At 42.9% G+C, this 14432-nt stretch overlaps 1 protein-coding gene across 5 annotated transcripts in view; it reads left to right on the top strand.

The window, feature by feature from the left end:
* Positions 1–1376: 1376 nt before the first annotated feature.
* The window catches only part of TRIP10 (thyroid hormone receptor interactor 10), a 60400-nt gene continuing 47344 nt past the window's right edge, over positions 1377–14432 (top strand). Inside the window, exon 1 of one of the 5 annotated variants that reach the window (XM_088137667.1) lies at positions 1377–1981. In XM_088137667.1, the coding sequence (XP_087993793.1) occupies positions 1573–1981 (409 nt within the window). In that variant the 5' untranslated portion in view covers positions 1377–1572. Of the gene's footprint in view, positions 1982–2079; positions 2509–14432 lie in introns of those variants that run through there. The other 4 variants (XM_088137668.1, XM_007433531.3, XM_088137669.1 and 1 more) reach the window with 4 other exon arrangements.

The raw sequence follows: 14432 nt of genomic DNA, 5'->3' as shown, positions 1-14432 counted from the left end.
AAACGAATGCCATCAACTTGAAGTGCACTGTGCTCTGAAATCTTAAGCAACAATACATGGGTTAGTCTTTAAAGTGCCACAAGGCATTCAATTTTTACTACTACAGCTCTTCCTCTTCCTCCTCTGGAATTCACTATACTTGCACGGGCTTGTAACAACAGTTCTGAATAATACTAAGCATATATAACCCATTTGTTTGCAGAATTAGCTTCCTACTGAATTTTAAATTCAGTCTTTAATTTTCCTTCCAACCTGGAGCAGCGACTATTGTCCCCAGAAAGTATTAGTTCTCTGCTTCCAGAAAAAAAAGGGGGAGTTATTTTTTATTAATTTTTAAACATTTTTGCACTCATATTCTACATAAAGTAGTGTTCATTAAAGATGCATATTCAGCCAGTGCAGCTGGATAATTCATTTATTGGTCTTTCAAATGACATGGGACTCCTTGTTTTACTCTCCCCCCACAAAAAAAAGCATGTTTGAGTGTTAGCAACTCAGGGCACTGTACACTCCTAACCATACAGCTGTTTTTGGCTTCATCTAAACCTGGCTAGAAAGGAATAAGAATGGGAGGAGGGGCTTGCTCAACTAGAGTAGCCAAGAGATATCACTATGAACTTTAAGTTTTGGACTTCATTTGGCCTGGGGACCAAGGAACTGAAAGTATAGACGCTGCGTTGAAAACCACAGAGTTTTGTTCACCTTCTTGACCTAGGGCAATCAAATCAATCAATGGGGGCGTTCCTTTACTGCTGCTTACATCATCCGCAGACATTCACATGCTTTATTTGCATTTTTGCAACACCAGCAACCCCACTGGTTTTCTTCAGTGTTGTTCAACAAGATCTACCATCACGTGCGGGTGCTTACTATTAGCTGCAGAGGACGCCCTTTCCAGCAAAAAAGAAAAAAAAAAAAAAAACCGGAGGGAGGGGGATTTGTTTTGTATCATGAGGCAGAAACAGGGCTGCTTCTACCCAAACATCTGGGTCGCGGGGCTTCAGGCAACTCTTGCCAAGAGCCCATAGCTGGTGGGGTGCAACCACGCGGAAGGCGGGAACCAAACACGGCGCTTTCCTGGGTGGGTCAGCTAGGCCGGGAGCACGTGGAGATCTGGAAGGCTTGGCCTGGGCTTAAGTGCCGGCCGCCGCTCTGGACTTGTCTTCCTCCGGGAGGCGGCCAGAAACAAAATCCCAGCTCCTGCTGCTGTAAAACACCTTTCACGAGCAGCTCGGCGGCGATAAATAACCGGTCGAGGGATCCGCTCCCATTGCATTGCGAATGGGCACCTTGTTTTTCTAAATTACGTCCCCCCCCCCCCCGTGTGGTTTATTCCTAAGTAAGCATGTTTAGGACCACGGCTTGGACGGCCTTGTCGAATTCACCCTGGGAAACATTTCGTGGGATCCACCCAGACGCCACAGAACAGCGCGCAAGCTTTTGAGTTCTTCGTAGCTCTTGCAGGGAAGCTCTTGTTGCGAAGACCAGAAACAAGCCCCCCTGACTTTTGCGTCAGCTGCTGGGTTGGTCCTCGTCGAGGGCCTGTGCTCGGTTTCTACCTGCCAGGCACCGATGGGGGCTAGGGGCGCTGAGCCCCGTCGGGAGAGGAGCAGCGGCGCTGGCGTCTCGCAGGATGGTGCTCTCGACCTTCTTGATCCCGACGGGCGGGTGAAGGGCAGGCTGGGCGGTCCGCGCACGCCAATAAACTCTAGGAAGGCGAAAAGAGACGCAAGGCGAGACAGCCGCTCGGGCGCAAAGCAAGGCAACCGGCTCGGCCTGGCTCCTGACTGCGCCTTTAAGGATCGTCGTCGGGGGCGGAGCAGGGAGTGTCCCGGGCAGGCGCTGAGGTTGTGCGGCCGGAGGAGTGGGGTTTCTTTGGGATTGCAGCGGCGGCGAGTTCGGCTTCGGGAGGGCCTAACGAGAGGACGCGAGGGCGCACGACGGGAGCGCTGCCAGCATGGACTGGGGCACGGAGCTCTGGGTAAGCGAGCGGGCAGCCCCCTCGCCTGGGCGCTCCTGGCGTCTGCTCGCCTTGGAAGTTACTCCGCTCGCGATTTCCTGGTTTATCCCTCCCGCTTGCTCTTTTTTTCTCTCCATGTCCCACCACTTGGCCTCCATGTCCCCACCCAGGGCTAGGCTCCTCGTTAATCTCCAGACCTCTGTAAAGCCTTGTCCTCTTCGCCAAGCAGAGGTTGATTTCTCTGCCCGCCCTGAGCGCCTCCGCACCGAAGCCGCTTTCCTCCACTTCTGCGCCCCGTTGCGCCGCTCCTTAGCAGACGCTCATACCAGGACGCCCTGGGCGCTTCCCCGAGTTTCAGCCCTTTTCTGCTTTGGCGACTGTCCCTCTTGCTTTCCCCTTCCTTGGCCTCGGATAAGAAAAGGGGCTGTTTGGGAACGGGGATCGTGGGTGAGTGGTTCGTCCTCCCCGAGCAATGAATTTAAAATGTCCCATATCGTGGAGTGTTGTAGGGGCAGGCTGTGCCAGGCAGACAGACATCTTTTGGCCAGGTAAGCAAGACCACCTGGAGGAAAGAGGAAGTACTTTTATATTCTTGGTTTTTGGAATTTAAAGCCGTAGTGCTTGTATCCATTCTTGTGCTAGATAAGCCCAGACGTTGTTTTATCCGGAGCTGGGGAGCGAAAATGGCTTAAGCTGATAATCATAGCTGGTAACCCTATTTCCAGTCTGATCTGAACAAACTTACCCCTGCATATTTGGGGCACTGGGCTTGGATCTCTTGATGGGCCTCTGGGTTGTGATTTAAGAGTTGTGTAGGTCAGTCTCTGCAACATCAAATGGGAGGAAGCCTGGATAAAAACTTGGTGTCCCAAGCAGCCACCTAGGGATCTTTGTATGATTTAGGTTGACATTGCATCTGGGGTAGATATGCAATAGCATGATTGTTTAATACTTTGCATAGGGCCTGCACTATTCAAAATCACTCTTGGTGAAGGTCACCGAAAGTATGTGCTTTCTGGGTAAAGTGAGTATTTGAAGTTGAAAGACTTAAGGACAAGAGTGGGTAACTTTTTAAATTATTATTTTTATTTGTTCTGAGTGGCTCAGATTTCCACAGTGTAGTGCTGTCCCATGAATATATTCTTGCTGAAAAATAGGCTACTGCTGGCGATCCCACCTTCTTTGCAAGAATTCCAGCAAATGTTTGATGGGTCTGTGAAAAGTAGCCACTATAGACAGAGCTTGCCTACATATTTCTAATTTAAAATATGTTAGAGTTAATGAAAGTCCAACAGCCTGGGCTTCCAAGACCGGCTGTCAGTTGCGCTTGGTCAAAAAAGGTAGCTTTTGTTCATTCTTAGGCTAAAGAGAAGCCAGGACAGAAAGTTCATCAGCTGAGGGACAAGAGTTCTTTACAGTGCATTTAAACAGGAAGGAGACTTCCATCTTGGGGGGGGGGGGAATGGACCAGTAGCATTCTGATAAAAGTGAACTGAAGAAAAGAATTTGGGAATGTTGATTTGTAGAGAGGGTTGACTTTCATAGTCAATTCAAAATATCCGTCCTCAGCAAACACACCCACACACAAATGACAGTGAATTTTAAGAATGTATTTGGTATCATGTGGAAGATCAGTATTGCGGTTCTGCTTAAGAAGATGGTTTAGGAAAACACTTGAAAAAGAATGGAGAGAAAGATTCTTCCAAGTGCATTTTTTAATGGATAGAAGGTATTGGTTGAAACTGAAAAGGCACAGCGCAGCACACTTTGGACACATTTTTAGTCTACATGATATTGTACTTTTTTTTATTATATCAGCCCACCAGCTGTGTTGGACTTTGACTTCTAGGATTCCTACCAGCACAGCTGGGAATTCTGCTAATTGTAGTCCAACATGGTTGGTGGGTACCAGCTGAGGATAGCTGATAGATAGTGGGCATTACTGCTACCTTCTCTCCCAGTTGCTTAGAAAATTCTGCTAAAATGAATGACAAAGAAGCTTTCCATTCCTTATTTCAAGTGCCCTAAATTGCTATTGAGGGTTGATATCAGAACAGCCCTTTCTCCAGCATCAGCTTTAGTTTTTGCTTTATTGCAAAGAAGATTCAGGATCCTAAAGATGTCTTTTGTAAGTTGTTGTGTCTAATTAGAGATTAACTCTAGCCTCATTGCTAGAATAACACAAGCTATTCCTAGCACATTGCATTGGCAAAGGCAAAGTTTGCCCTCAGCAAGAAAAACAGTGACAAAGAGATTCATTCTCAAACAACTGTCACTGCTATATGAATGACTTTTAAATTGTTTTATCCTGCATTTGTAAAATACAACAAGAGCTTCCTGTGTCTGCTAATTCTTTCCTGCAGATGGTCCAATATATAGTTGTTTGGTTTGCTTGTTTATCTTTTCTGTTGTCCCCCAACCAGGCTCCAACAGGGAAAGGAAGTTGGTTGGTGGGGGTGGGGAAGCAGCAGGAGGCATTAGCAGGGAGAAGCAGCAGACCTGGGGAGCTCTAAGCGCCCCTGCGCATCAACATGAAGGAGCAGTTAATGCTGCCTGCAAATCTTGCAGTTCTACCCTCTGTTAGAGGGTGCATTGGAATTTCCCTTTCGGGGAGGATGGCAAATCCTGAGCAGATTAGTTTAACCTATTGTTCAAGTTGTTCTTCCTGATACCTGGGTGTGGTCTGAGGTATTTTCTAATAACTTTTAGGAGAGATTTGCAAGCTTCTGGTTTGAATCTCTTACAAGATTCAAGAGCTTACAAGAGGCTGGGTTTATATCAGTGAAGTGAGCAGGAACTAACATTCAGGTGTTTATGACCTGGCTAGAGCTGTTTGCATCAGTGTACCCTTCAGCATTTTCTTGCACTATTGATCTCCTCCTTCCAGTTTAATGTCTGTGGTTCAAAACCTCTTTTGATTCTCTAAAAGTGCATGTTTGCTAGTCTCCCCAAACTACCGTAATGCACTGTTTATTTTGCAAACTAGTTGTAATGACAGAAGTTGTTAAATTCATAGAATCACATTTATGACGGAAAGACAATCCATTAACTTGCTCTTAATTCATGCTCATGGGAAAGCCCCATTTTCAGTTTCTGATAACTCACATTGGTCTTTGGAAGTTTCTCACAGACACCAAAATGAAGTGTATATGTGCAGTGGAATAATTACATCTGAAGTTTCAAGAGGCTCTTAGCTTTTGGCAACCTATGTCTTTATGCTATCATTTGCCCCTTTTTTTTTTTTTTTTGGTACCGTCATATTTGCTCAGGTGATGGTGGTAGAATTGAATGCATCTTTTCCTTTAAATAATGCAACTTTGGCAGTAATCCTGAGCATACTTGTTCTTTAGTCATTCAGTCACTTCTGACTTAATGTTCAGGCAAATCCCATTAAATTTAGTGGTGTTTCATTCTGAGTTGCCTTCTATGGAATTACACTATAAATATGCCCATTGCTTGAACATAATCTTGCTGCCTTGCAAAGAGGCAGCAGAGAGTAGTTAAAGTGCTTTCTTCTGTAGAGATTGAAATTAAATTCTCAGTCTTGAGTTTCCTTGAGTAAGAGAACTTGGCATCTTTGGACATACTTCTGAAGTCTAAAATGGAATAGCAGTTCCATCCTTCAAAGAGGAGCGAAAGAACAAGGTAGTATAGTTTCTGTTCTCCTTAATTTCTATGACTGCATTCCTGTGAATATTTTGGACACATTTCAGTACAGTTGTTCTGGTCTTGCTTTCAAATAGGCATGCCTAGGATTGGGCTTCTTTCATCAAGGGACATTGGGATGGATTTCTTCTTAACAAAACCAGATTTGTACTAAAATTCACTCCACTTCTTTCTTTTTTTTTAACAAATAAAGCTGATAGCTGATATTTCTTCAGCTGACTTCCTGGTGATGGTTACTGTTCCCTCTTTGTACACGGTGACGTGGATGCAGTATCCATTTGTCTGTGCTTTTTTGTTTAGTGTTTTTTTTAATTCGAGCTTTCTTTCTGATAGCTGGACTAAAAGGTGCAGATTAATGGGTTGGTATAATTTATCATTTTCCCAGGAAGGAAGTGGACTGAAATCAGGATTCTCTTGAATAAATATATTGGATACAAGGCCTTATGTAAACAGATTGAATTATTGCTCCAGTGTCATTATTGTTGTAATCTGCTTGAATGACAAATGCCCACTAGAGAGGTTCTGCCTGACATAATCATATTTCTCTACCAACACTCCATCCCCATTACACTCTTGTATTTCTCCTTTCATTGATTTTGGGTGTGTGTGATGCTGGGGACTGAGAGGGATTTTATTTTTTCTTTGTGGAAAGTAATTAGTTTGGAGGATACAGTTACAAACAGCTGTTCCTTAGCACGTTTCTATGGCTAATAGCTTCTGCAGTAGCCAAGGAAGGAAATTCAGGAATGGCATATTATACCCACTAAGTATTACATTTGCTACTCTAAATGTTCAGGTTCTCTTGTTTTATTTTGGGGCCTCTTAATGTGTCCTTGGATTTTTTTAAGATGTGCTCTTTAATCAAGAGAGTGGCAATCTTTTCATTTGGGTATGCTTAAAAATCAGCAGCCAGGAGGTAGAGTTCCCACAGTGGGCAAAAGTAATTTTGGGGCGAGGTCTGCAACTGAAAGTGCAGGAGCCTTTTCAAAGATTTGGCTCATCTTATTTGTTTCTTTTCGCTCAATCTTTTGAACGTTGTCATCATGCTAACAGTAGTCAAGAATCTGCAGTTAAATCGCACAAACACAGAGAAGTCTAGGGACTGCAAAAATTGGGCCTGTGGGCCACATTCAGGCCTCAGATTGCCCAGCTGAGCTTTAAACGGCAAAGTTTTGTAATTGTGCATTAAATCACTTGCAAGTCTGTGCATTTTACAGGCACAGTATGTATTAGCTGCTGCAGCTCCCTGTGAAATGTCTTGCTGGCAACAACCTGGAATTGCTCTCTGTGAACTGTGGAATGATCCTCACTGTAATTTACCCAGTTTGATACAGAGTCTAGTCTTTCTAAAGAGAATAGAATACACTCTTCATTTCATTAGGTTCTGTCCAATCTGCGGTGTTGGGTTAATCTTTTAGTCTCTCATTTTGGCCTTGCCTCCCTGAATACAAATATAAAAGAGAAGGATGAATACGTTATTGCTTGTGGCTGCATGCCTTGGTGGTAGAAAGATTAGGGCTGATGTTCCTTCTCCTCCTCCATTTCTCTCTCTTCTCCCCCTACCCAGGGTGTATACACACGTGTGTGTGCTCCCCAGTCAAAGCCTGGGGAGTCTCTTGGAATAAGATTAGTTGCTATGGAAATTGCCTTGTACTTCATGCATTCCTGGAAAGGGGGCGGGGGGGGGGCAGAGGAAGAAGGGCAGATGTGTGTTTTGACTGTGAAGTGGAGGGAATTAGATTATCCCGGCTGTGGGAGGAATGGATGCCAAGGATTGGGTAATTCAGAATAGAGTAGGCGAGGGAGGTCTATTGTCAAGGAAACCAATTGCTTAGTTGATTTTTGTGAATTCCAGCCTTTTCCAGCCTGCTTTCCTGAACTTCTGGGAACCTGACCTTGCCAGTCAGGCTAGTTGAATCAAATCGTTGCTTAAATGTCTGAAGCAGGAAATCTAAATTCATGGTCCCCCCAGCTCTAATCCATTAAGAAATTCTGAGTATTGGAATTGCATCATAGCAATACCTCTGAGCTTGCATTAACCAGGAGAAGGAAGTGGAAAGAAATTTCTCTAGTTATATTCACAAGATGCTCCAGGAATATTCTGCCTGAACAGAGGCATAGTAAGAAGAGCTGTGGAAGACGTTTTGGCCGTGCTAATAGTGGCAAGCCCACCATGGTTTGGAGGCTGCCAAGTTGGGGGAGTCAGATTGCAGAGACCCTGGTCCTAGGAAATTTGATGTGAAACAAATCTTGTGAAATTTTCTGAGTTGCTTATTTATTTGCCTCTCCGATACTGTCCTACATCACCAAACGGGCCTACTCTTTCTTCCAGAAAGATATCCCAAGTGCCGCTTAAAAAGGTTTGATGTTCTTCGCCCCTTGTAATACTTGCTTTAGTTAAGTTGATGGGAAAGTTACTGATGTTCTATCTTTAGTAAGAGAGCAAAAGATATTCCCAGTCAAGGGAGCACCTGTGGTGTAGATGCAGGGAATTGCATCTGCCAGATAGTTGCCATATTGCTTGATTACTCATAAAAAGAAGGGATGGACCAGGTTTATTTTTTCCATCCCAGTCAACCATGGCCCCTGACTCTAAAGTCAATAGGGAGATGATGCAAGGGGGAAGCAGGTTCTTGGCTCTTTCCATTTGTTAACTGGAACCTTTGGTTTGAGGTCATACCCAGCCATTATCGTCCAGAATATGCTACGTGTTCTTGCAGTGCTGAATCAAGGAAACCTCTAAGATCAGTGTTGTCCAAACTTGGCCACTTTAAGATGAGTGGACTTCAACTCCCAGAATTCCCCAGCCAGCCATGTTGGCTGGGGAATTCTGGGAGTTGAAGTCCACTCATCTTAAAGTGGCCAAGTTTGGACAACACTGCTCTAAGATGCTCTGATGTTGTGAGCATCTGCTGCTGCTGCAATTAGCCAAAAGCCTAGAGAAACTGGTTAGAACCAGAGCAATTTCTTAGGAGAGCTCATGATGTATAGAATATGAAGCATCGGAGCACTGTTCCCTGGCCCTCCCTTCAGTCTCCTTTCTGGTTTAGTATGAAACATTTAGCACTTGGAATTAGCAGTGCAGAGGTTTAATTTTCTAGGTTATTTTCTTGTTCTAATTTTTATTATGTAGCAAATCAGGAAGTGAGATATTTAATTCCTTTTCCTATTTCTGATAACGCGGCATCAGGGCTTCTTTGAACATTAATCCCCACTACCAAAAGAGTGATCTGATCACATTGTGGATGTGCTTCTAAGAGTCAGCAGTGGAGAGGAGGTTTAAATCAAAATTATCACAGGAAAAATAAGCTTAGAGGAGGGATTAAAAGAAGAGAGCAGGGCTGTCTCTTTTAGGTGATCTCATATGAAAAATATGGAATGCTTCATTAATTTGCCTGCTGTTTGGAACACTGAGAAGGAAGCACTGCCATCATAAAGGGTGTTAGGCTCCCCTCTCCTCGGTGCTTGATTCTGATCAATATGTAATCTCTACCCCCTCCTCCCAAATGGATCTCCACCCCGTGATACCTTCAGCTCCATTGCTTATCGTTTTGGTAATCTCAGGGTTTTGCTGTTTTCTCTGTAGTTCCTGTTGATAAGATTTAGTGCCATTGTGTTTGACATTTGTTGATTCTGTTGAGTAAATTCACTGATGAAGTAATAGAGCTTTATCATGGTGATAAAAGCCATGGCATACTTCAGTGCAACAAACTTTGTCTTGATTGATTAATAAAATCAGTGTCACTGGAATCCCAGTGGGAACATTCAGGAGCTTTTAGGATTCTGTTTTAGCAGCAAATCTGGAAATAAAATTTAAAGCCATAAGCAAAGTCCTGTAGCATTAGGCCAAAAGACCCATAGAAGCCAACATTCTCTTCCTGCAGAGGCCAGCCAGGTGCCAAGAGGAAGATCGGATTCTCTTCTATCAGCTGGGCTGGTTCTGGACAACTTTTCAGTATAGTAGTTCTCCCATGGCAGAGAACATTTTCATTTGCTCAGGCTTAAGCCTGGTGTTGTTGACTTCTCTTTTATCTGTAGTTGTGTGTACACGCACGTCAGCAATTTCTATTACATTTCAACCTGGAATCAGTTTTTCTCAAGGGCTGTAAACATTTTTGAGTGTTCTGTTGGCTTTAAGTGTGAGAGCTGGAAGAGCAACCAATCTGGATTCTACCATCCATGCTGCCATTTGTGTTTTTAATGTTTATCACTAGTCATAAAAGAGGTGTGATCGGGTAAGTAGTGGCTTCCAACATAAATTGAAAAGTTTGTAGCTGATCTCTTTTTTTTCCTTTTAAGTCTCCGCTTCTGCAACAGCTGCCCTGCCTTGGATTTATTCCTGAACTTCTCACCTTTCTGTGCCACTCAACCTACTTGTATCCTAAAAATAAGCTATGGTGGAAGTAGTGACTTGGCAAAGCCATTGTGTAAAGCAAATGCCAGCATCCAAGGGAGACTCTGAATATTCTTCTGTTTTGATGCCCCTTGCAAATGAACAGAGGCTTAGAACAGAAAAGCTGGCAACAACAACAACAACAACAAAAAGCGTTGGGGACTTTTAGGTAGCCAACTTGACTGTCTACTTTCAAAGAAGGCGAGATTCTGCAGATCACATAGAAGGAGAAATGTGTATTATGTGGAGCTGTGTGTCTCCCTGCTGTCTCTTTTCTTTTTCTGTAGCCCGCTCCCACATGACATGGCCTAGATCCAAAAAGCCTCTAGGAAAACAAGCTCCACAAAGGCACGAACACACCAAGGCAGCCAACTCTGTCCCTGTGATTTTTCTCTTGCCTATACCTGCTCCTCTGTTGTTCTGTTGAAAGTCCGTTCAGCTTTTTGCTGATAAAATGGGGATTATGGTTCTATCCGAATGGGAAGAAAGCGGTAGCATCACATTTCCTATGAGTACCTGCAGTTCTTTTAGCTCTGATTGTTAGATTTGGAAACTGGGTTCTAGAATCCTATTTGACAGGCCTCTGGAATTACAAATTCAGTCTTCTGAAGCAATTTGTAATAACTTTAAAAAGGTTAAGCTTTCAGCCTGCTTTGTTTTTTTTTTTTTACTAGACTTTCATTTATTTTACCCGAGGGGTTCTGGTTTGACTCCCCACCTAGCACATTACTGTTTTTGTTTATTTGCTCTAGTTTAAGAGTAAAATCTTATCTCAGACATTGAGATACCCGAATGAAATCTGAAATATGTGTTCAGGATGCAGATAACTGTTTCTCATTTAAATACCACCAAAGTTATAGCACAGGAAACTTGCCTGTACGTTGACCATGTAATCTGAGGTCAATTTTCAAATTAAGGAGCAAAAATGCAAAATACATTGTAATATGGATCTGAAGCAAGACCTTTTCATTTCTTTCAGTACATCTCCTTTGTTTTCTTTGATTTTTGTTTGGCTGAATTTTTTTTTCTCCATTGAAACGTAAAGAGATCATATGGGAAGGCATGTGCTATATTGTAAATTAATGTTTCGGGGTTTTTGTGTGGCTTGGAATCAAATCAAATATATTTCACTTTCCTCTGCTCTCTCCACTGGCCAGAAATGAAGAAAAGAGAAGTCAGCTCTTTAAATTATGAAACTGTGTACAATTTCCCATGCAGAAATTGATGGAAACTTGTTTTTTCAGATGTGGGTCCTTTTGGGGTATGAATGAATTAAGTAGCTATTGATGCATTGAATGTGAAAGCTGATTTTTTTTTAGTTCCAGCTTTATCTTAACAAACCACCCTTGAGGTTAGAAGAAAGAAGCTTTCATTTTACTTTATTTTTCATGGGTACCCTTCACGTGCTTTGGATTTCAGTTCCCCTCAGATCTGTATCGCCAGTGGCAGGAGATTGTGGGAGATGTAGTTCAAAACATCTGCCTATCCTTGCGATATTTGTACTTGGCATGGCAAAGGAATGAATCTCAATCAGAAAAAAGTATTGTGCTCAACTTTTAATAATGTCTCTCTCCCCCTGCCCCCAAACTGTTTTGAATTGAGCTCCTTCGTATCTTGTAGGCTTCCTGGTAACTTTCCAGCAACGTGTAACATGGGAGAGACAAGGCCACACAAAAAGCCTTTGGGCAGGGGGATGAAAGAGCTGATTGGTCTGGGGTTGCCAGAACAATGCAGTTCCATGACTCAGTTGAGGTTGGCCTCATTAGAATTCCTGTTCTGTTTATCCAAGCTGGTGAGGCACATTCCAGGCATCCCTGCTTCAGTCCTAAGAGGGCTTTTGCGCTCCCAGGCTCTTCTCTGAATTGCCCTCTGCATTTCTGCCCGCGACATACAGAGACTGGTTATTAGACTGCAGTATTGCTAGTTTTGTTGTTTGTCTTGCAGTATAATCTGCTGCTTGCTGAAAAGCGCAACTTTTTGGAAGGGCTGTTACAGCTCTGCTGATGTTGTTTAGTTAAACCTCTAGCTGAAGGTGGCCTTCTTAAATATGTGAGAGGTACTGTGGCATAGGTAAGATTGAGCTACATTTTGGGAATATGTGATTTGAGTCTTCCCTTTGTCACTTAGTGGCTTTAAGCAATCCACTCCCTTTCAACCTCACTCCGTGCTGGCTGCAATTCTGTATGGGAGTGATGCTGATCTATCTTGAGCTGTTAATATGATTCCAACAACAAGAATGTTGCTCTATACCAGTGTTTCGCAACCTTGGGAACTTTAAGATGTGTGGACTTCAACTCCCAGAATTCCCCAGCCAGCCAAGTCCACAAATCTTAAAGTTCCCAAGGTTGAGAGACACTGCTCTATACATTTGGATATTTGATCATCTGTTTGATAGTGGCTTTAACATGTTACTTGTCCGTGGTTTTGGACTGGACCCAGTTGTTTTTCATCTGAAAATGGGCATTTTTAAAAAAGAAATATCCCAGTGTCTGGAAAATATTTTGGTAATTGGTCTAATACGCATTGCTCTTAAGACAGTTCTGGGAATCAAGGTTGGATTTTGAAAAGTGACCCCAGCGCTGCGGCATTGGAAGGTTTTCAGTTTCAGTTTATTATGCTCAAAGATCAGCCAAAAACAGTACAATTCCATACAAAATACAAATTAAAACATTGAGAATATATCTCAATAAACACTATTAGTACAAATTAAAACCCTAAGATTTTATGCATAGCCATTAGCAAAATTTTGCAACCTTGAAGTGCTATTTCATGGTTTGTAGCAGCCAGTAGCAAAGAAACATAAAAGGAGTACGTCTGCCTGGATAACGTTAAAGAATCGGTATAACGAGTGATGATCCATAATACTTTGGCATGTACTAGGACATGGCCAATTGATTTCATCTCTCTGGAGCCACATGGACAAAGCCGTTTGGAGAAAGGAATCAGCCCTGTAGAACTGCTGAAGGCATCTAATCAAAATGCACTAGTGTGAATGTCCTCCTCAGCTTGGCTTGAGTGTGTCCATATACTGTAGGTACTTTACCAGCTTATAGGGACTCTCTAAATTGCCAACAATTAAATTACGTTTTTATAAGTCTTCTATCAGTCTGGGCAGCAATATTCCGTAAGTGCTGTTTTACCATTTTCCTTGCCTCAGAAAGTCCATTGGTAGTTAAGGGTGATGAATATAGGCCTATACTAGCCATCTTCTGCTCTACTTCTTATATCCAAGTTAAGAGTTTATCATGGAGAATCAGAGGGTTAAAGCCAGAGTGTTGATATTTCAATCTGAGGTGAAGAGAGCTAGAGCAGGGTGTAGTGACTCCTTCAAGACTCAGATCTTAGCATCTTTGATATGCAGGACTCAGGTAGGGGGACTCAGAAAGCTTCTCTCCATCCGGGAGGAAGCACATCAGTCCGATGCTCTGTCAAAAACAGGGGTGCACAGTTGTGCCAAGATCCCCAGTACTCTATCAGTCACATGTCTAGGGGCCTAGCAAGGGGCTTTAGCTACAGAAGTACATGACTGCACACATCATTGGCAGAACTGGTGTGTTTCCATACATATTATTTCCATGCGTGGGTATTTTCCTATAAGACACAAACTTAGGTAGTATTATTTCATAATTTGATAAGCAGCTGAAATAATGTTACCAATTATCCTAGAATATTATTGTATTTTATATTCAGATAAATTATCCCCAACATGCTAATTATTTACATACAGTTTATAAAATGGATGAGGATACCCTTTCTTGGGATTTGTGTTCCCTGTCTGTGATCTCATCTATAGGCAAGTGGCTGGAGGCAATCCTTTTGTTTGTTTATTTTGCAGAAATTGATTTATGGGGTGGAATACTGATTTGCTTTGAACAGTGTCTTGTGCATGATCCTCCTCCATCCTCAAGGCAGCAGAGGGAGTGTATCCCAGCCTGTGAACCCAACTCAATCTGGAAACCTTACTATCCTGACTTGCACATTGATTGGAAAACTCAGCACTGGTATTTAATACAATATAGAGCAGTGTTTCTCAATCTTGGCAGCTTGAAGATGTGTGGATTTCAACTCCCAAAATTCCCTAGCCAGCATGCTGGCTGGGGAATTCTGGGAGTTGAAGTCCACACATCTGCAAGTTGCCAAGGTTGAGAAACTCTGATATAGAGGCTCTGTGACCTGATTCCTCTATGGGCCTTGTTCCATCCTTTGATATCTGGTGTTGGGATGTTCAGACACAATAAGATTTGTTGACTTTTGTCTTAACATGTTGAGCCCAGACAAGTGTGGCTTTTATCAACAAGCCAAGCAAACCAAGATTTAGTGCACTGTGTAAACCCAGCTTCTATAGTATATGTTTCTTACTTCAGTTGTTAGCGCTGGGAATCTGTGTTTATTACTGCATTTACAACTTGCCTG

This window comes from Python bivittatus, unplaced genomic scaffold, assembly GCF_059951505.1.
Source record: "Python bivittatus isolate LINGU-HERP-01145 unplaced genomic scaffold, Pbiv_v1 ctg000220_np1212, whole genome shotgun sequence".
NCBI lineage: Eukaryota > Metazoa > Chordata > Lepidosauria > Squamata > Pythonidae > Python > Python bivittatus.
This window is presented reverse-complemented; position numbering and strand designations above follow the sequence as displayed.